This window comes from Trachypithecus francoisi, unplaced genomic scaffold (assembly GCF_009764315.1).
Source record: "Trachypithecus francoisi isolate TF-2019V2 unplaced genomic scaffold, Tfra_2.0 Contig01585, whole genome shotgun sequence".
Taxonomy (NCBI): Eukaryota; Metazoa; Chordata; class Mammalia; order Primates; family Cercopithecidae; genus Trachypithecus; species Trachypithecus francoisi.
Window position 1 is genome coordinate 7,608,164 of NW_022681444.1, and position 19,778 is coordinate 7,627,941.

Sequence of the window (19,778 nt, forward strand, 5' to 3'; positions counted from 1 at the left end):
GGCTTTGCAAAGAGACTGCAGCCCAAGTCTCACTGGGCCCTTTTAAGGGTAGGATGAGACTGCCTCTCAAAAGGACCCTCCCGGAAATACAGGTTCTATGTAGTTCAAAGATGAGTCCAAGGTCTTAGTCTTGTTTGGGAGTTCAGTTGTTTAAAAAAATGTACAGATTCATCCTAGGTTTAGGTTGGTTTCCTAGCTCCTTTCTGAAGCCAGATGAAATGTTGGCTTGTTTCAGGGTTCAGGGAGCATTCATGTCCAGGTGGATTTGGGATCCAGCAACGTGATCCAGTTCACAGCCCAGCTATAGTCAGTATCCAATTAATGTATTCATTGGAGCAATGTATTCAACAGATACTTAGCGTTTACTATATGAAGCAGGCACAGTTCTAAGTGCTTGAAATAAGTCAGTGAGCAAAAGAGACAAAAGATCCCTGATTAGTTGAGTGTATGTTCTGATAGTGAAGTATGTAAAGTGTGTTAGAAGATGGTAAGTGCTGCGGAAAAGAAAAAGAGCAAGGTAAGGGAAATCACCTCCGGGAGGGTGGCAGGGTTGAGTTGCAAATTAAAATTAGCACATTCTGGTTTGGGATTTGGTTGTGAACACGACAGATAAAGCAGTGGATTGAATGATAGGATTGGGTTACAGTTGCTGCCTGATGATTTGAAGGGTCTGTAAGCTTGAACTTTTATTTTACAAAGGCTTTTATTAGAGGGTACACCCTGAACTCAAGTCCTGATTGTGGAGTATTTAATAGTGATGAAAGAGCCAGGCTTTTCTTAGCTTTTTACCTTAGCAAGACAAACAGATATCCAGATGGTTCTCATTAGTGTGAAGGAGGAAACTTGGAGAAACCATGCAAGTTGACAACAATTTTTTTTTTTTGAGACGGAGTCTCGCTCGGTCGCCCAGGCTGGCGTGCAGTGGTGCAATCTTGGGTCACTCCAACCTCCGCCTCCCAGGTTCAAGTGTTTCTCCTGCCTCAGCCTCCTGAGTAGCTGGGATTACAGGTCCCCACCACCACACCTGGCTAATTTTTGTATTTTTAGTGGAGACGGGTTTCGCCATATTGGCCAGGCTGGTCTCGAATTCCTGACCTTGAATGATCCGCCCACCTCTGCCTCCCAAAGTGCTGAGATTACAGGTATGAGCTACTGTGCCTGGCCAACAACAAATATTTAAAGACAGGAAAGTGGCAGTGCTCTTTGGCTTCAGTGAGCAGTCAGGGCTCAATAAATAGAAATTTCAGGAGAGCCAATTTCCATTATTGTAAAGACTTAGGTTTGAAGCAACTAGAGCTGCCCTCTGGCAAAAGGATGATTTTATCATCAATGACTGCTCAAACTGGGTTTGGAGAACAACCCAATAGGGCTTTTACAGAGCAGAGTTCTGCCTTAAGGGGAAGATGCATGGTTTCTAAACCCCCCTAAACTCTGACATTGCATGGGGGAAGCCAGCTGCCTGAACAGAGAGGATCTGATTTCAGGGCCCAGAAGTCATGATTTTCCTAGTTCTTAGCTTCTGCATCTCTAATATGAGTTTTTTCTAAGGTTTCTAGTCTGAGCTTCAAGACTGAGTTTCTGTTCATGCTTACTCACCACCAAGTGTGAGGCTTTTAATGACCTGGGCCAGTGACTGGCTCCAGCCTAGGGTAGCCCCAAGCCCATGCCTTCTCCAAGTAAGGATTCTTCCAGACAGAGCTCAGAGCAAAGGGCGGTAGCAGGCTTTGGGCTGCAGGGAGATACTGTCATATCCTAGACTGAAGGAAGTTAAGCTGAGCAGAAAAATGCTCTGAAGAATGACTCAGAAGAGGCTCTTGTGAGGAAGCTTCCTTGGAGTGTGCATGTTTGGATTTGGGGAGGTGAAGGTCGTCCCCATGCTAGGCAGGCTGGGGCTGTCTGTGACATCATGGAGCTGAGCGTTTAGAGCACGGGCCTCAGGGCAGGTAGTTGTGGGTTTGAATTATGTCTCTGCAACTCAGTAGCTGTGTGACCTCAGCCAGTTATTCCACCTCTCTGAGCCTCGGTGTCTCCATCGTTAGTGATGGAGATAGATTTAGTTTGGAACCTTGCCACCTCCCAGGGTGGTTGTGAGGGCCCAGTGAAGTCGTATGTGAGAACACCAGACTAAGATGGTAGTGTCACTTCCAGTATTCAGGGCCATGGGGCAGGGGGCAGGGCAATGAGGAAACACAGAGGTGTGTGGGCAGCAGAGATTGTGGAGGTGCGGAGGCATGAGGAGGCCTGAGGGCTCTGCTTCGAGAGTCAGGATGGTGGCCTCCGAGTGAGGACTGGGTTAAGGGAAAGGGTGGGTGTGTCTGGGACTTAGGGAGAATGCTGTTTTGTGGAGGTGGAGTGAAGACAGCAGGAAGGAGAGAAAGGGTGTGTGCTGTGAGGGCCAGAGGGGAATGTGGAGGGGGTGGGCACACACCCTGTACAGGGCTGGGGTTGTGAGATGACTAATGTGGTCAGGGTCAATGTGGGCAGGACTGTGGGCATTGTTGTGTGGGTGGAAGGACCAGAAGTGTCACCCTCCCCATCCTGAGGTACTGGTTCCTTGCTGGGAGGAGAAGGATGTAGCCAGGACCTCTGGGAAACCATGAGTAACAGGCATCAGAGGCAGCCAGGTCCAGATGTGCTACCTGCCTGGGCCCACAGGCTATGCTGGCTGGTGCCTCCCCTGCCCCTCTTCAGGCCTTGCCCCTCCACTTTGCGCCTGTGGGTGGAGTGGCACTTTCCCCCTCCCTGGAGGCCCAGGGAAGGAAAGCTGCCTTTATGAGCCTGAAGCATCTTGTAGGTCTCCTGGGGCCAGCAATGGTGGGCTCTTTGCCGAAAGTCTCAGGCCTTCCTCCTCCTATCCTGTGCTCTCCTGCCCCAACAGAGGAGGCTCTGGTGGGCCAGGAGGGCGGGGCACACCCTGCACCTTGCTGACTTGTTGCACAGTAGGTCCTACTCTGCGCGGCTGCACCTTGGAGCACGTTCTTTCAGCTGCACAGGTGTCTTTCCCTTTCAGCCTTTATGAAATGCCTGCTGTGCACACTCCATATATTTGCACAGAGGCACAAGTGGGACGGGAAGAGTGAGGAAAGCAGACACAACCTGCTGGCTTCCTGCTGTGTTGCTTCCTGTCTGGGACTTTCCATTCTTCCTCTGTGAGTTGAAAAACAGCCGCCCTTGCCCAAGAGGGTGGGTGAGCAAAGCCCTGGGTACTAGGCCTGGAGGCTCAGTGGGTGCTGGGTCCTGGATCCTGCGATGGGGCTGCCTGTCCCAGAAAGCCCCCTCCCTGCTCTAACCTCAAAGGCGAGAAAGGTAATCTATTTTTTTAAAAAGTCAAACTTTTAAAGTTACAAGAAGAATACAGTGAACTCCCACTTACCGCTCACCTAGATTCACCAATTACAACATTTGCCTTATTTACTCTAGCTCTAATCTCTATACTTATTATCATAATTATTGGTGATTCAGGTAAGAGTAAGCTGCAGCCATGACAGTCCTTTTCCCCTGAATATCCCAGCAGGAATTAACTGAGAATAAGAACATTATCATACATAACCAGAGAGTGAGTTCCACCTTTAGAAACTTTCTTCTTCTTTTTTTTTTTTTGAGACAGAGTCTTGCTCTTGTCACCCAGGCTGGAGTGCAGCGGCGTGATCTCGGCTCACTGCAACCTCTGCCTCACGAGTTCATGTGATTCTTTTGCCTCAGCCTCCTGAGTAGCTGGGACTACAGGCGCCCACGACCATGCCCAGCTAATTTTTGTATTTTTAGTAGAGACGGGGTTTCACCATGTTGGCCAGGTTTGTCTCGAACTGCTGATCTCAGGTGATCCGCCAGCCTCAGCCTCCCAAAGTGCTGGGATTACAGGCGTGAGCCACCACTCCTGGCCTAGAAACTTTCACATTGATGGAATCATGTGTTTGTTTCCCAGACCTGCCATAACAAAGTACCACAGACTGGGTGGCTTAAACAACAGAGATTTATTTTCTCACAGTTCTAGAGGCTGGAAGTCTCAGATCAAGGTGACTACAGGTTTGGTTCTTCTGAAGGCCCTTTCCTTGGCCTGCAGATGACCATCTTCTTGCTGTGTCCTGGCTTGGTCTTTCCTCTGTGTAAGTCCAGATTTTGTCATCTCATAAAGATACCAGTAAGATTAGATTAGGGCCTGCCCTAAAGATCTTCTTTTAACTTAATTACCTCTTTAGAGACATTATCTTCAAATATGATTACATTCTGAGGTCCTGGTGGTTAGAACTTCAGCATATGAATGGGGGAGAGAGAACAATTCAGGCCATAACAAATACTACGATCTAATAGGCAGTCCACACTCAGGTATGCTGGTGGTCCTGGATATGTTCTTTGTGGCATCCCCCAACCTTGAACCACGATCCAGCTTTGTCATGTCTCAGTGTCTTGCCTGGAACAGTTTGTTAGCCTTGGTGGAGAAAAGGAATCTTCAAGTTGCAGGGAAGCAAAAGTGCTCAGCAGGAATGAGGGTTCAGAAGCACAGGCTGCCCCAGGACAGGGAAGCTGTCGAAGGGTTTGCTCTAGTCCATGAAGTTGCCTTTCCTGGCTTTGTCTTTGATGTCGAAAGCACCAGGAGGTGAACTTAAATCTCAAGAAGCGCACCAAGAATCCGTGCGTGAGTCCCCTGCCGTGTGTCTGACTCCATCACCATGGTTTGTTGCTGGGCTGGTTGGCCTGCAGAGCCCTGAGTGGTCTCATGGAGGGTGCCCTTCTGAGTGACCTTGAGCCTGTGACTTCTATTCCTACCAATTTCAGTGTCCTAATGATGAAACAGCCAGTGACACAAATTATAGTAGTAAACATTTTTTGAGCATTCTTGTCATGCAAATCAATAGAAAATCTGAGCCACCCAGAAAGTCCATGAAGCCCTGCCCTCAGTCATTCAACTTAGTGTTTACTGTGCATTGGCTCACTTCATCTTCTCAGTAACCCTAGGTGCTGCCATTGTCCCCATTTTATGAATGTGGAGACTGAGCAATTTATCTAAAGTCACAGACTTGGAAGGGGCAGAGTGAGGTATGAACCCAGGGCTACTTGTCCCTGTAATTTCCTTCCATAGTGACTGTCACCTCCCGGGATAATGTATGTGCAGCAGCTGACCCTCGGTGAGTGTAGGAAAAGGAGGTGCTGGTGGTGATTATCACCCCCCTAGTGTCTGCTTGCAAGTACCCTGAGGTTGAAGTATGGGACTCTGTGCCCTACAAGAACAGGGCCTATGCCTGGCTGTTTCCCAGCACCCCAAGTCACTATTCCTAAGGAGGTACATGGTCAGTATTGGTTGGGTACCAAAAGAAAGCAAAATGACAACTTTCAGACCGTTGAGTTGTGCACCCTCTTGTCGACCCCCATGCTTCAGATATTTTCGGTCCTGTGTGTAGAATTTTTTTCTTTTTCTTTTTCTTTTTTTTTTTTGAGACGGAGTCTTGCTCTGTCACCCAGGCTGGAGTGCAATGGCGTGATCTCGGCTCACTGCACCCTCCACCTGCTGGGTTCAAGCGATTCTCCTGCCTCAGCCTCCTGAGTAGCTGGGATTACAGGTGTAAGCCACTGCACCTGACCCTGTGTGTGGAATATTAAACACCCAGTGTTTTCTGTACTACCACCCTTTTTCCTTAATAGAAGTAATTTTTCACCATTAATTTAAAAAACGTTAGTAAACCTTAAACTTTCTATGTTGCACATACTCATATACTGCTGATAGGCAGATAAATGTATATGCTTTTTCTTTTTTTTTTTTTTGAGACAGAGTCTCGCTCTGTCACCCAGGCTGGAGTGCAGTGGCCAGATCTCAGCTCACTGCAAGCTCCGCCTCCCGGGTTCACGCCATTCTCCTGCCTCAGCCTCCCGAGTAGCTGGGACTACAGGCGCCGCCACCTCGCCCGGCTAGTTTTTTGTATTTTTAGTAGAGACGGGGTTTCACCGTGTTAGCCAGGATGGTCTCGATCTGCTGACCTGGTGATCCGCCCGTCTCGGCCTCCCAAAGCGCTGGGATTACAGGCTTGAGCCACCGCGCCCGGCGTATATGCTTTTTCTAAAGGGAAGCTTATCAGTATCTATGTAGAGCCTTCAAAGCACACGTTTTACCAATAGATTTTTTTTCTGGTCAAAGATGTAGGCCGGGCGTGGTGGTGTACACCTATGCTCCCAGCACTTTGGGAGGTCGCGGTGGACTGATCACTTGAGGTCAGTTCGAGACTACCCTGGCCAACGTGGTGAAACCTCGTCTTTATTAAAAATATGAAAATTACCTGGGTGTGATGGCGGGTGCTTGTAATCCCAGCTACTCAAGAGGCTGAGGTAAGAGAAACACTTGAACCCAGGAGGCGGAGTTTGCAGTGAGCAGAGATCATGCCACTGCACTCCAGCCTAGGCGATAGACTAAGACTCTGTCTCAACAGCGACAACAACAAAAAAACAGGCTGGGCGCCGTGACTCATACCTGTAATCCCAGCACTTGAGAAGCTGAGGCAGGCGGATCACCTGAGGTCAGGAGTTTGAGACCAGCCTGGCCAACATGGTGAAACCTCATCTCTACTAAAAGTACAAAAAGATTAGCCGGGTGTGGTGGTGCGTGCTCGTATTCTCAACTACTCAGGAGGCTGAGGCAGGAGAATTGCTTGAACCCGGGAGGTGGAGGTTGCAGTAAGCCGAGATTGCCCCACTGCACTCCAGCCTGGGCAACAAGAGTGAAAACTGCATCTCAAAAAAACAAAAAGATTTAGTCAAAGATTCACATTCCTGGTGGCTCACACCTGTAATCCCAGTACTTTGAGAGGCCAAGGCAGTCAGATTGCTTGAACCCAGGAGTTCCAGACCAATCTGGGCATCATGGCGAAACCCTGTCTCTACAAAAGAAAAATTAAAAATGAGCCAGGCGTGGCAGTGCATGCCTGCAGTCCCAGCTAATCGGGAGGCTGAGATGAGAGGGTGGCTTGAACTTGGAGATTGAGCTCAGTCAAGATTGCACCTCTGCACTCCAGCCTGGGTGACAGAGCGAGCCTCTGTCTCAAAAAAAAAAAAAAAAAAAATTATATGTTTGTACATGTAAGTAAGACTTACCAAAACCAAAAAGGTATCCATATTTTTTTCCTGTACAGCAGGATTACAGGTGATTTTTATTTCATTTTATGTCTATCTTCTAGATAGACATAAGCTTCTATAGAGGCATATATCAAATTTATTAAAGCCAGACAAAAATGCCTTTAAAATTTTCAGGACAAGTAGGAGAAGATGAAAAATTTGAATACAATATGGAGGTAAATGAGGCAAAAATGAATATTGAGAGGGCCGGTGCTGGTGGCTCATGTGTGTAATATAGCACTTCGGGAGGCGGAGGTGGGCAGATCGCTTGAGCCCAGGAGTTCAAGACAGCCTGGGCAACACGGCAAAACCCTGTCTCTGCCAAAAATACAATAATTAGCCAGTCTCATAACCTGATCTCTAAATAAATAAATAGATAAAAATACAAAAAACGCATGTTGAGGGCACATCTTGGTCCAAGTGAGTCACCTGGAGAGGTGTGCTTGGGAGCCATCCAGGTAGCAGCTTTGGGGACTTCTGGGATCACTCAGATGCTCCCACCCCTTCTCTGAAAACCACCCTGTGTAGGCTCAGGGCAGTGCCTGGCACGGGGCCCTGGAGAGTTCCAGGGGACGGAGGTTCTGTCCCCTGTGGTGCCCTCAGGGGTTTGGGGAAGAGCAACATACCTAGGAAGCCAGATACTCTTCTTCTTTTCTTATTTTGGAAACTTGAAAATCCATTAAAAGTAATCAATTTAGATATTCTTTTTTGTTTGTTTTTGTTTTTAGGATCAGAGGTTTAACAGGCAAAAGAAAGAGAAAGAAAGGAAAACAGCTCTCTCTCTAGTGAGAGAGAGGGGACTTTTGAGAGGAAAAGCATTTTTTGTTGTTTTTTGATTTTGATTTTGTTTTAGAGACGGGGTGTTGCTCTGTTACCCAGGCTGTAGTGAGTGGCACAATCCTAGTTCACTGCAGCCTTGAGCTTAAGGGATCCTCCCTTCTCAACTTCCCAGAAGCACTAGGATTACAGGTGTGAGCCACTGTGACTGACCGTATTAGATTATTAGATTAGAATGATTGTAACACAGTCATTCAGGAAGCAAGTATAGGAAGAAAAAAAAAGGCAACACAAGTTCATTACAGAAAATGCAGAAAAGCAAAAAGGAAATATAAATCACTTGACCCTATCCTCCAGAAATGATAATAGCATCCTTTCTCTAGGCCCAAAACACATTGTTTCATCAAAATAAGAGTTTAATAATAGTTTTTTTTTTGAGCCGGGCGCGGTGGCTCAAGCCTGTAATCCCAGCACTTTGGGAGGCCGAGGCGGGTGGATCACGAGGTCAGGAGATTGAGACCATCCTGGCTAACGTGGTGAAACCCCGTCTCTACTAAAAATACAAAAAACTAGCTGGGCGAGGTGGCAGGCGCCTGTAGTCCCAGCTACTCCGGAGGCTGAGGCAGGAGAATGGCGAGGCAGGAGAATGGCGTAAACCCGGGAGACGGAGCTTGCAGTGAGCTGAGATCCGGCCACTGCACTCCAGCCCGGGCGACAGATCTATCTCAAAAAAAAAAACTATTATTAAACTCTTAAATTTTTTGTAGAGATGGGGTTTCACCATGTTGCCCAGGCTGATCTCAAACTCCTGGGCTAAAGCAGTCCTCCTGCCTCGGCCTCCAGAAGTGTTGGAATTACAGGCATAAGCCACCTAACATGGTCTAACTGTTTTATAACTTTGTGTTTTTGGGCCATTCAGCAAATATTTTCAGATAAGTTACTGCCTTTTTTTTTTTTTTTTTTTGAGATGGAGTTTTGCTCTTGTTGCCCAGGCTGAAGTGCAATGGCGTGATCTTGGCTCACTGCAACCTCTGCCTCCCGGGTTCAAGTGATTCTCCTGCCTCAGCCTCCCTACTAGCTGGGAATACAAGCTCCTGCCACCATGCCTGGCTAATTTTTGTGTTTTTAGTAGAAACGAGATTTCTACTAAATTTCTACCAGCCTCGTTGGTCAGGCTGGTATTGAACTCCTGACCTCAAGTGATCCGTCTGCGTCAGCCTCCCAAAGTGTTGGGATTACAGGCATGAGCCACCTCACCCAGCCTGACTTGTTTTACTGAGCAGATGTCTTTAAGGTTCATGTTGTAGCATGTGTCAGAATTTCCTTTTTTAGGCTGAATCGTATTTCATTGTATGGATATATCATATTTTGTCTATTTATTGATGGGCACTTGGTTTGCATCGTCTTTTGGCTGTTGCACATAATGCAACTATGAACATGGGTGCACAAATATTTCTTTGAGTTGCTGCTTTTAGTGTGTTTGGGTATATACGCAGATGTGGATCGCTCAATAGTGTGGTGCTATTTTACAGTTCTTGAGGAACTGCCAAACTGCATTCTGCCTCTGCTGCACCATTTCACATTTCCACCAACGGTGCACAGGCCTCCAGTTTATTCACATCCTTGCCAACAGCCAACATCTTTTTCTTTTCTTTTTTTTTTTTTTTGATGGAGTCTTGCTCTGTCGCCCAGGCTGGAGTGTAGTGGTGTGATCTAAGCTCACTGCAGTCTCCGCCTCCCAGGTTCAGGTGGCTCTCCCGCCTCAGCCTCCTCAGTAGCTGGAATTACAGGCGCCTGCCACCACACCCAGCTAATTTTTGTATTTTTAGTAGATACAGGGTTGCACCATGTTGGCCAGGCTGGTCTCGAACTCCTGATCTCATGATCCGCCTGCCTCAGCCTCCCAAAGTGCTGGGATTACAGGTGTGAGCCACCGTGCCTGGCCTCATTCTGATTTAAAATCAACTTTATTGAGGTATAATTTTATTGAGGTATAATTTACATATGTTAAAATGCACATACTTTAAAGATACAGTGCACATGATTTGACAGGTGTATACATCTGATTAAACCCCACCCCAGATAAGATCTAGAACATTCCAACACCACAGAAAGTTCCTTCTTGTCAGAAATATAGCTCTACCTTTTGCCTCAGGCAATCACTGATCCAGTTTTTATCATCATAGGTTAGTTTTGTCTGTTTTGAAATTTTGTATAAATAGAATCATATGGTATATATGTTTTTGTATCTGATTTTTTTTTTTTTGAGACGGAGTCTGGCTCTGTAGCCAAGGCTAGAGTACAGTGGCCGGATCTCAGCTCACTGCAATCTCCGCCTCCTGGTTTCACGCCATTCTCCTGCCTCAGCCTCCTGAGCAGCTGGGACTACAGGTGCCCGCCACCTCGCCCAACTAGTTTTTCATATTTTTAGTAGAGACGGGGTTTCACCTTGTTTGCCAGGATGGTCTCGATCTCCTGACCTTGTGATCCACCCGTCTCGGCCTCCCAAAGTGCTGGGATTACAGGCTTGAGCCACCGCGCCCGGCCCTGATTTTTTTTTTTTTTCTTTGCTCAGTTTAATGTTTCTCTAAATCCGACTCATGATTTAGAGCAAGACTCTGCACCACATAGATCTGATCAGGGTCATACCTGTTACAAACTAGCCAGGTAAGCCGAGCATGATGGCTCATGCCTGTAATCCCAGCACTTTGGGAGGCTGAGGCAGGTGGATCACCTGAGATCAGGAGTTTGAGACCAGCCTGACCAACATGGAGAAACCCTGTCTCTAGTAAAAATATAAAATTAGCTGGGCATAGTGGCGCATGCCTGTAATCCCAGCTACTCAGGAGGCTGAAGCAAGAGAATTGCTTGAACCTGGGAGGCAGAGATTGCTGTGAGCTGAGATCGCACCATTGCACTCCAGCCTGGGCACCAAGAGTGAAACTCCATCTCAAACAAAACAAAACAAAAACTAGCCAAATGATTGACCTCCTCCAAGTTCCTGAGTTACTTAAGTTCCAATTCTGTTTCTTCATCTGTAAAATGGGAGTAGTGAGAATATATTGAGGGCTGTTAGCCACAGGGCTGATTTTTCTCTCTGAAGTTGCAGGAATGTAAGTCCAATTGCACTTGTACATCAAGAGTGGACCTGTTAAATCAGCCAGGCATGGTGGCACACTCCTGTAATCCCAGCTACTCGGGAGGCTAAGGTAGGAGAATCACACGAACCCAGGAAGCAGAGGTTGCAGTGAGCCAAGATCATGCCTCTGCACTCCAGCCTGAGCAGAAGAGTGAGACTGTCTCAAAATAAATAAATAAATAATGGGCCAAGTTATAACCTGCCCCCTCCCTCCCCAGCCACCCAACTAGAGAGATTATCATATACCAAAGATGCTAGCAAAACCCACACCACTGCAGCTTAAAATAGTGCAGGACTAGTGCCAACTCAGGGCATATGGCCTCAGCAGAAACAATGGAGAAAACTAAAAAACCTGACTTCAACTGAGGAGGTTTGGAATTTGGAATCTTGAAGCTGTCATTGTCATGTGACTATTTTAAATGGTAGCTTCTAATTGTCTCTCCCTCTTTGAGCTGTCCACATCTAGGAGACTGTGACTTGCCAGTGAAGTGTGGGTAGTGGCAATGTGTGGATGAGCATGGTTGTGCCTGCAGCCTGGGCCTGCTGAACACTTAAGGGTCAGGGGTTCTCAGGGAATCCCTGAGAGCTCAAAGGATGACCTGAGGGGCCTGGTGGCATGTGTGGAAGGGGCCAGGCCTTCCTGTCCAGAGGGTTGATGGGCTGTGGCAGCCTGATGGGACAATAGGAGAGGCCCTGCAGATCCCTCCAGCAGACCTGTGCAGGATTCCTCCTGGGGATCACCAAGTTAATGCCGCAGCAGTGACTAGTGAAGGCCAGCGCTCCCTAGGAGGGGCTGCCCCTGTGTGCCAGCTCTGCCTGGGCCTTGGGCAGCTGGCCCAGGAGTGATGTGGTGGTACTGTTCTCTGGATGCACAGGGAGTAGTCTAGCCTGTGGACATCCCCAGTATCCCGAAATTCGTTCCTCCCGAATGAATGCTGGGAGGAATGCTGGGCCCTTTTTAGCTTCTAGTTGGTGCTAAGAATGATTTTAAAATAACAGAACTCTCTGGGCACAGTGGCTCAGGCCTGTAATCTCAGCACTTTGGGAGACCCGAGGTGGGAGGATTACTTGAGCCCAGGAGTTCAAGACCAGCCTGGACAACAAAGCAACACCCTGTCTCTATAAGAAATTTTAAAGAAATTAGCTGGGTGTGGTGGTGCATACCTATAGTCCCAACTACCTGGGAAGTTGAGGTGGGAGGATCGCTTGAGCCTGGAAGATCAAGCTGTGATCACGCCACTGCTCTCCAGCCTGGGCAAGCGAGCAAGACCCTGTCTCAAAAATAGTAACAGAACTGTGTGAAATGCCCTGGTTCATCCCCCAGACTCCTTGCCAGAGGCCTCTACTCACTCCAGACCACTGCAGCCCATTGCTGTCAGCTGTCAACGAAGGATGCGAATGCTGGCCGCTTCCTGCGGACTTCGTGTCACCCAGAGGTAAGCCCGTGGCCTCCTCTCAGGTGGGTCCCTTCAACACATACTGAGGAGGATACATGGATTTTTCTCTGTCGATGAGAGAATGGAATTGTTATTATAGGGGTTGTTTTTTTTTTCAAGTCCTCATCTCTTAGAAAAATACAGATGGAATGTGATCGCCTGTGTGTCTGGGATTTGCTACAAAAGCAAGAGGAAGCAGGAGGTTGAGATGAAGCAAGATTGGCCATGAGTTGTTGATTGAGGAGTCTAGGTACATGGAAATATGGAAGTGTGTTATACAGTTCAGTCTACTTTGTTTTTTCCTTTTTTTCTTTATGCTCATCTTCAATGTGACAATAAGTTCTGCCCACTTTTGCACATTTACGTTTTATACAAGTTAGAAAGCAACTGAGCAGGCCTTTAGGATCTGACCAACTTGAGGCTCAGCTCTAGCACCAACATTCCTGTGAGGCCTTAGACAAGAAGGATCTTCTGTTCCTTAGTCTGTGAAATGGGGTAATCACAGCTGCCTCAATGATTGCTGGGATAGTTTTTCATAAACGAATGCACAAAAAGCTCTTACCTTAGTATCTGACACCTCATGAGTGCTAGTTACTCATGTTCTGAATGGAAATCTGGCCAGTTGACCCTGGCTGACCATTTGGGACAGGGAGGGGCACGTAAGGAGGAGTCTGGGGGGTCCACCTCTCAGATCAGGGGGCACACATGCAGCTTCTGCTTTTGTTTTGTTTTTTTTTTTTTTGAGGTGGAGTTTTGCTCTTGTTGCCCAGGCTGCAGTTCAATGGCATGATCTTGGCCCACTGCAACCTCCGCCTCCTGGGTTCAAGTGATTCTCCTGCCTCAGCCTCCTGAGTAGCTGGGATTATAGACATGTGCACCACGCCTGGCTAATTTTGTATTTTTAGTAGAGATGGGGTTTCTCCATGTTAGTCAGGTTGGTCTTGATCTCCTGACCTCAGGTAACCTGCCCGCCTCGGCCTTCCAAAGTGCTGGGATTACAGGCATGAGCCACCGCACCTAGTCTTTTGTTTTGTTTTTTAGACCCCTGCAGACATAGAGGCTTCTACCTTTGGTTAAAGCAATCTTGCCTCCAGTTACATCTTTGGTTGGTTTGGACCTTATTTGGCAACAGTTTGAAGCTGTAATTAGCAGTCAGATTCCTGGATTTGCTTCTGCTAAAATACCGTATGTGAAGCATTTCTTTAGTTATTCATTTTTTAATGTTTTCTTTTGAAATAATTATAGATTCACAGGCAGTTGCAAAAAGTGTACGCTAAGGTACTTTGTACCTTCACCCAGTTTCCCTTAATGGTAAGAGTAACACATACTTTTTTTTTTTTGAGACGAGGTCTTGCTCTGTCACCCAGGCTGGAGTGCAGTGGCATGGTCACAGCTCACTGCAGCCTTGAACTCCTGGGCTCACATGATCTCCTACCTGAGCCTCTTGGTAGCTGGGACTACAGGCATGCACCAGCATCCCAGCTAATAATACATCCTTGTATGTCTGTAGTACAATCAGTAAAGTGACGTTGGCATAATCCATGGAGCTTATTCAGATTTCACTAGTTCTGTAGGCACTCGTGTGTGTTCAGTTCTTTGCACTTTTAACACACGTGTAGATCCATGTAAGCACCCCATAATCAAGATACAGAGCTGTTTATCATCACCCAGATGCTCCCTTGAGGGCAGCATTTATCTTCTAGGACAGATATATTTTTATCCCCTGATTTAAAAGAGAAAGAAATGCAGAAGAATGTTGGGAAAGATGTTTGCTACTTGTTCTCAGTGATTTATTTTACTTTGTGCTTTCTTTGAGTTTTGTTTTTATAATGAACATGTGTCAGTTAAACAAAAGCAACAGAGCTTTTTTTTTCTTCATTGCTTGAAACCCATCAGCAGATGCACCACTATTGATGTTTTGGCAAACACAGTTCCAGACTGCTTTCTAGGTTGTTCTCTTGCCTTTCTGACTTTCTCCCTACTCTCAGAAGACATTCTCTGGAGGCCATGCTGCATGGCCTGCTCCCATGGTGGTCTGGTGTTCAAACCCCACTCCCTGGGGGACTCCCACGAGAAGTGGGATAAGTGGTCTGCCAGCCCTTGGCTTCCCAGAGGCTCTTGAGAAGACCAGTGTCAGCATCTGCTGCTTGCCTTTTTGAAACCCAGCCTTTCTACACTGCCCCCTCCTCTGCCTGAATTCTTGGATGAACATGGATTTGGCCTCCTTCTAACGAAACATCTGTGGTTTTAGATTGTCTGGTGTGCAGTTCCCTGCATGCAGACAGGACTCCTGTGTCTTCCCTACCAATAATTCTGATCACGATACCTGCCACCTGCCATGGGCTTTCTCTGCATCAGGGATTACGCCAGGCATTTGACAGACGTTGTCTCCGTGACCTAGGAACGACCCATTGGGGTAACTGTTATCTTCTTAGACAAGGAAAGTAATGCTCAAAAAGGTTAAGCAACTTCCCCAGGTTACCAGCTGGTTTGTGGCAGACCAGGACTCAAGGCCAAAGTCATGTACTTAACCACTCACCTCCCTACCTCCTGCCAGCACTGGCTGCCATTAACTCAGGATTGCTTGTGTCTTCTCATAGGTGAGCCCAGGCCAGGATGGGGGACTCCAGGGACCTTTGCCCTCACCTCGACTCCATAGGGGAGGTGACCAAAGAGGACTTGCTGCTCAAATCTAAGGTAAAGGGTCAGACCTTATGGGGCCAGGGCCCACATCCAGGGCTACCTCTTTCCTGGGGTGTGGACATTTCTGAAGCGGTGGAAAAACTGGTTCCTTGAGCGTCTCTGCTCAGCCTTCTGTGTAAATGGAAATGCTGGCGTCTGCTTGGGAGACCACCTTCCGGAGGCTGTGTCCTAATAGCCATTAATTATAGTTTAGACCAGGCCATTTGGGAACCACAATGCTCACTGTCCATTAGCTGTTGGGGCGGGTGCACAGAGCCTCTCCAAGGCAGGGAATGAATGCTGCTTTCCAAGTCCAGGAGTGTTATTACAAATGAGGCCCGAGGAGGGCTCAGGGAGGCCTGAGCAGGAAGCCAGCTGGGCCTCTTCTCAAAGTAGGGGGACGCATTGCCATCGTTTTGGTGGTGGTAAGTGAAAATGTTTGAAAAGGTAATACTCGACATGGTTACAAATGAAACAGTATAAAACGATAAATGTCAAGAAGTCCTTCTCTCACCCCTTTGCCCACCCTCCCCGGCCCACCCTCGGGTAAGCACTTACTCTCTTTTGTATCTTTTCAGTTTCTTTATGTGAATACAAGCAGATAAACTCATTTTAAGTGTTGCCCTTTCTTACATGAAACATGGTATACAATCCTCTCTGTTTCGTAACTTGCTTTGTTCACATGACAATGCATCTTGGAGCCCTTTGGACGTCAGTGCATAGAGACAGCTTTCTCATTTGTTACCTTGAAGCTGCATCATATTTCATCGTGTGGTCACAGTGACCGATGCTCTGTGGGTAGACACCTGGACCCTTTGCGACCTCTTGCCAATAACAAACGATGCTGCGATGAACGGCCTTGTAGAAAAGTCATTGCATCCATGGGCAGAGCTACATGCAGGCATGTTCCCAGGAGTGGGATTCCTGGGCATGTTGGCACCTAATGCTGGTCGCCTGGCCTCACCGCACCAGCAGGTTCTTGGTGGCCTTTGGCCTGAGCTGGTTTTGTCATGAGGCCTGGCATGTGAGTGGTTCTTCATAGTGTTTATAGCTGCTTTTGAAGTGACTTCGCCTCTTGCAGTGTAAAGTGGGGCAGAGTGAGGCTCGGATGTGTTTGCACTGTCTGATGCTGTGTTTCTCTCTGCTTCTTAGGGAATCTGAGAGCAGGGAGGGGATGAAGCAGGTGGGAGAAGAGAGGTGGAGCACAGGAATGTTTGTGCTGGGACTGGCAGCCGTTCAGAAGCCTGTTAGTGCCTCTAGAGTAGAGACCGGGCGTGTCTGGGGTGCTCTGGGCCTGTGTGTCAGAGATCATAACTTCAGGTCCTCTCTGGGTATCCAGAAAGTTACAAAATAAAACCAGCGCCGTTCTAAAATACTCAGAAAGAGCAGGGATATGAGCAGGTCCTTACCAGTAAAAGAGGTAGAAATGACAAGAAAGTTTCGGAAAAAGATGGCTGACTTCACTCTCGTGCTTATGGATATTGCTAACGAAATAGGATGATACCATTTTGCAGATGGGCGGAAAGAGATTGATCCATTCGTCGCTGACAGTTATGGAGAAAATGGGCCATTCACGTTGTGGTAGGGCTGGGAATTACTGTAACTTTTAGAGAAGCAATTCTGCTTCTGGGAATTTATCCCATAGAAATGTAATCACCAGTTATAAACATACGATACAGCAGTATTTATTGAGCATTATTTGTAAAAGGGAAAAACTGGTGGCACCTGAATAATCCTCAGAAAGGGGATGGGTGAATCAGTTATGGTGTGTCCAGAGTGTGCAGCTACCACAGAGGAGATGCAGTCTTCCTGTACGGACTTGAGTGACCCTCAAAGGAGACACAGGCACGTTATAGATAAATATGTATTGTGTGATCTTATTTTTACTAAAAATCACGCCCTCAAGATCTAGGCATACATGTTTTGTGTAAGAAGAATGTACAGAGGGAAATATTTCATATCATACACAACATATAGATGTCATCTGAATTGTTATAGCAAGCATACGATACTTTTATAAATCAAATAACTGAAATGGAAAAAAAAAAACCTGGGAAGAGGAGAGTGAATTGTGAACTCAAAAAATCACAAGAGAGATGACAAATTCAGGAAGGTTTGGGTTGCGGCTTTGAGTCTGCTAAGCAGACTGATCTCCTGGCACCCACAGCATCCTCCGTGAGAGACCCTAAACCACAGAGTGCAGCTCTCAGCTTCATGGTATGGGATGAGCTGCTTCACTTCAACCCCATGTTCAGGCTTTTTACAAACATGGCTGGAATATGGGTGTAGTGAGAATGAGAAGGAGGCCATGGAGGCCTGGGAGCTGACATGGCCACCCTGGGGGAAGCCAGGCTTTCTTGGTGGGAGCTTTGTGACCTTGCTGCACTGGGCTCCAGGCTTATTGGCTTTACCTGCTGTCCAGGCTCATTGGCTTCACCTGCTGACCTTGCTCTGTGACAAGGTTGTGACCTCAGCGAAAGGGTGATGTTGCTGGGCCCTGCTACAGAGACTGGAAGGGATTCTGTAAGTAGTGTGTAAAAAACTCAGCAGGCTGGGCATGGTGGCTCACACCTGTAATCCCAGCACTTTGGGAGGCCGAGGCAGACAGATCACAGGTCAGGAGATCGAGACCATCCTGGCTAACATGGTGAAAACCAGTTTCTACTAAAAATACAAAAAATTAGCCAGGTGAGGTGGCGGGCGCCTGTAGTCCCAGCTATTCGGGAGGCTGAGAGGCAGGAGAATAGCATGAACCCAAGAGGCGGAGCTTGCAGTGAGCCGACATCACACCACTGCACTCCAGCCTGGGAACTCAGCTGGAGGCCAGGTGCGGTGGCTCATGCCTATGATCCCAGCCCTTTGGGAGGCCAAGGGGGGTGGATTACCTAAGGTCAGGAGTTTGAGACCAGCCTGGCCAAAATGATGAAACCCTGTCTCTACTACAAATACAAAAATTAGCCAGGTGTGGTGACTGGCACCTGTAATCCCAGCTACTCGGGAGACTGAGGCAGGAGAATCACTTGAACCCAGGAAGAAGAGGTTGTATCTCACCACTGCGCTTCAGCTTGGGAGACAGAGCAAGACTCCATCTCAAAAAAAAAAAAAAAAAGAACTCAGCTGGGGACTTGGATTATCCTCTCCAAGGGTCTGCTCCCACTGTGGTGGAGCCTGATACTGTAGCTGCTGTCGAAGACCAACACTCAGAGTTCCTCTCACAACTGGTGGAAGCACAATAGATGTTGTAGGGCCTCGGCTGGGAATTGCTGTTTTAGAAATGCACAGATACAGTTATTTGGGGCACAAATTAAGTTGCTGTAATAAAGAGTCCCTAAAATAGAGTGGCGTAAATGAGATAGAAGTTTCCTTTCTCTCACAGAGCAGACCACAGGTAGGGAGGACTGGTAGGGTGGCTCTACCATTCTCAACATGTGGCTCTCTTCCTGAGTCCAAGGTGGTTGCTTCAGCTCCTGCCATTACATCCCCATTCCAGCCAATGGTAAGAGGAGAAAGAGCAAGGGTAGCACACAGCGCAGAAGTGGCACACATGGTTTTTGCTGTCTTCTCATTGACTAGAACTGAACCCACATGATCGTGGTGGAAGTTGGGAAATATCTTCTGCAGCAAGCTAGCTGTGTGCTCAGCTAAAATCCACGCATCCCATTATTAAAGCAAGGAGGAGAGAAAGGATAGCGATAGACACAGAACAGCCTCTGACGCCCAGACCACCAGAAACCTGGGCATTTCCTGGGGTTTGCCAGGTCTAGTGAACTCTTCATTTATATCAGGTCCTGTGAACTCCCAGGGGTAGGCAAAACAGACCATCCCTCTTTCATGGAGCCCTCATCTAATGGGTAGAAAGGCTGAAATAATTCAGTGCAAGAAAAGGAAGAGTAGAAGGGGTGGTAAGAGAGCATGTTAATGAGTCTCTTACATGATTTTATTTTCCAAGATTAGGTTATAGACACTAAAATCATAAAATGTTGGTTAGAAAATGTTTTTAGAGGCACAGGATAGAATTCAAACAGTAAAGTATAAAGTGCTCCCCTGGGAGCCTAATTTGGACAGGTAGTCTGGCGAAGGCCTTTCTGGGGCCAGGGCTCGAAGCTGAGACCTTCTGAGTGCATGTCAGCCAGGTGGGGCCCTCCAGGCAGGAGCAGCCCCAGCGCTCAGCCCCTCAATGGGCTCCTCACACCTGCTGTTTCTCTCTCCTCTCAACCCACACAGGGAACCTGTCAGTCATGTGGGGTCACCGGACCAAACCTTTGGGCCTGTCTCCAGGTAAAAGACCCTTGTGGCCATCGGGGGCATGGAACTGCTTCCACCTGTTGTCAGCACTGCACAGGCTGGTGCAGTGGGCTAGACTGTGGGCTGGGAACTTCCATCCCTGGTGGGCAGTGCGAGAAACCTTGGGCAGGGGCACAGGGCTCCAGAGTCAGCGAATCCTGGGCTGGCCATTCTGGCAGCAATTAAAAATGACAGGAGAAAAAAATAGGTTGGAGAAGGCTCTGGACCGAAGGCTCCCTTCTTCATAGGACAGAATTCTAGCCTGGCATGTTTATGTGTGAGTCGACGTGGGTGTCTTGGCTTTGAGGCCTGGCACTGCTGCTCAGCAGCGTCTCTCCCCGGGCCAGTCTCATTTTTTC

At 47.7% G+C, this 19,778-nt stretch overlaps 1 protein-coding gene across 5 annotated transcripts in view; it reads left to right on the forward strand.

Annotated features, from left to right (window-relative positions):
* The window catches only part of USP20 (ubiquitin specific peptidase 20), a 47,029-nt gene that overhangs the window by 2,472 nt on the left and 24,779 nt on the right, over window positions 1-19,778 (forward strand). For 4 of the 5 annotated variants that reach the window (XM_033193723.1, XM_033193704.1, XM_033193711.1 and 1 more), the window contains exons 2-4: window positions 12,342-12,453; window positions 15,054-15,150; window positions 19,360-19,413. In XM_033193723.1, the coding sequence (XP_033049614.1) occupies window positions 15,070-15,150; window positions 19,360-19,413 (135 nt within the window). In that variant the 5' untranslated portion in view covers window positions 12,342-12,453; window positions 15,054-15,069. Of the gene's footprint in view, window positions 1-3,013; window positions 3,150-12,341; window positions 12,454-15,053; window positions 15,151-19,359; window positions 19,414-19,778 lie in introns of those variants that run through there. The other variant, XM_033193718.1, reaches the window with a different exon arrangement.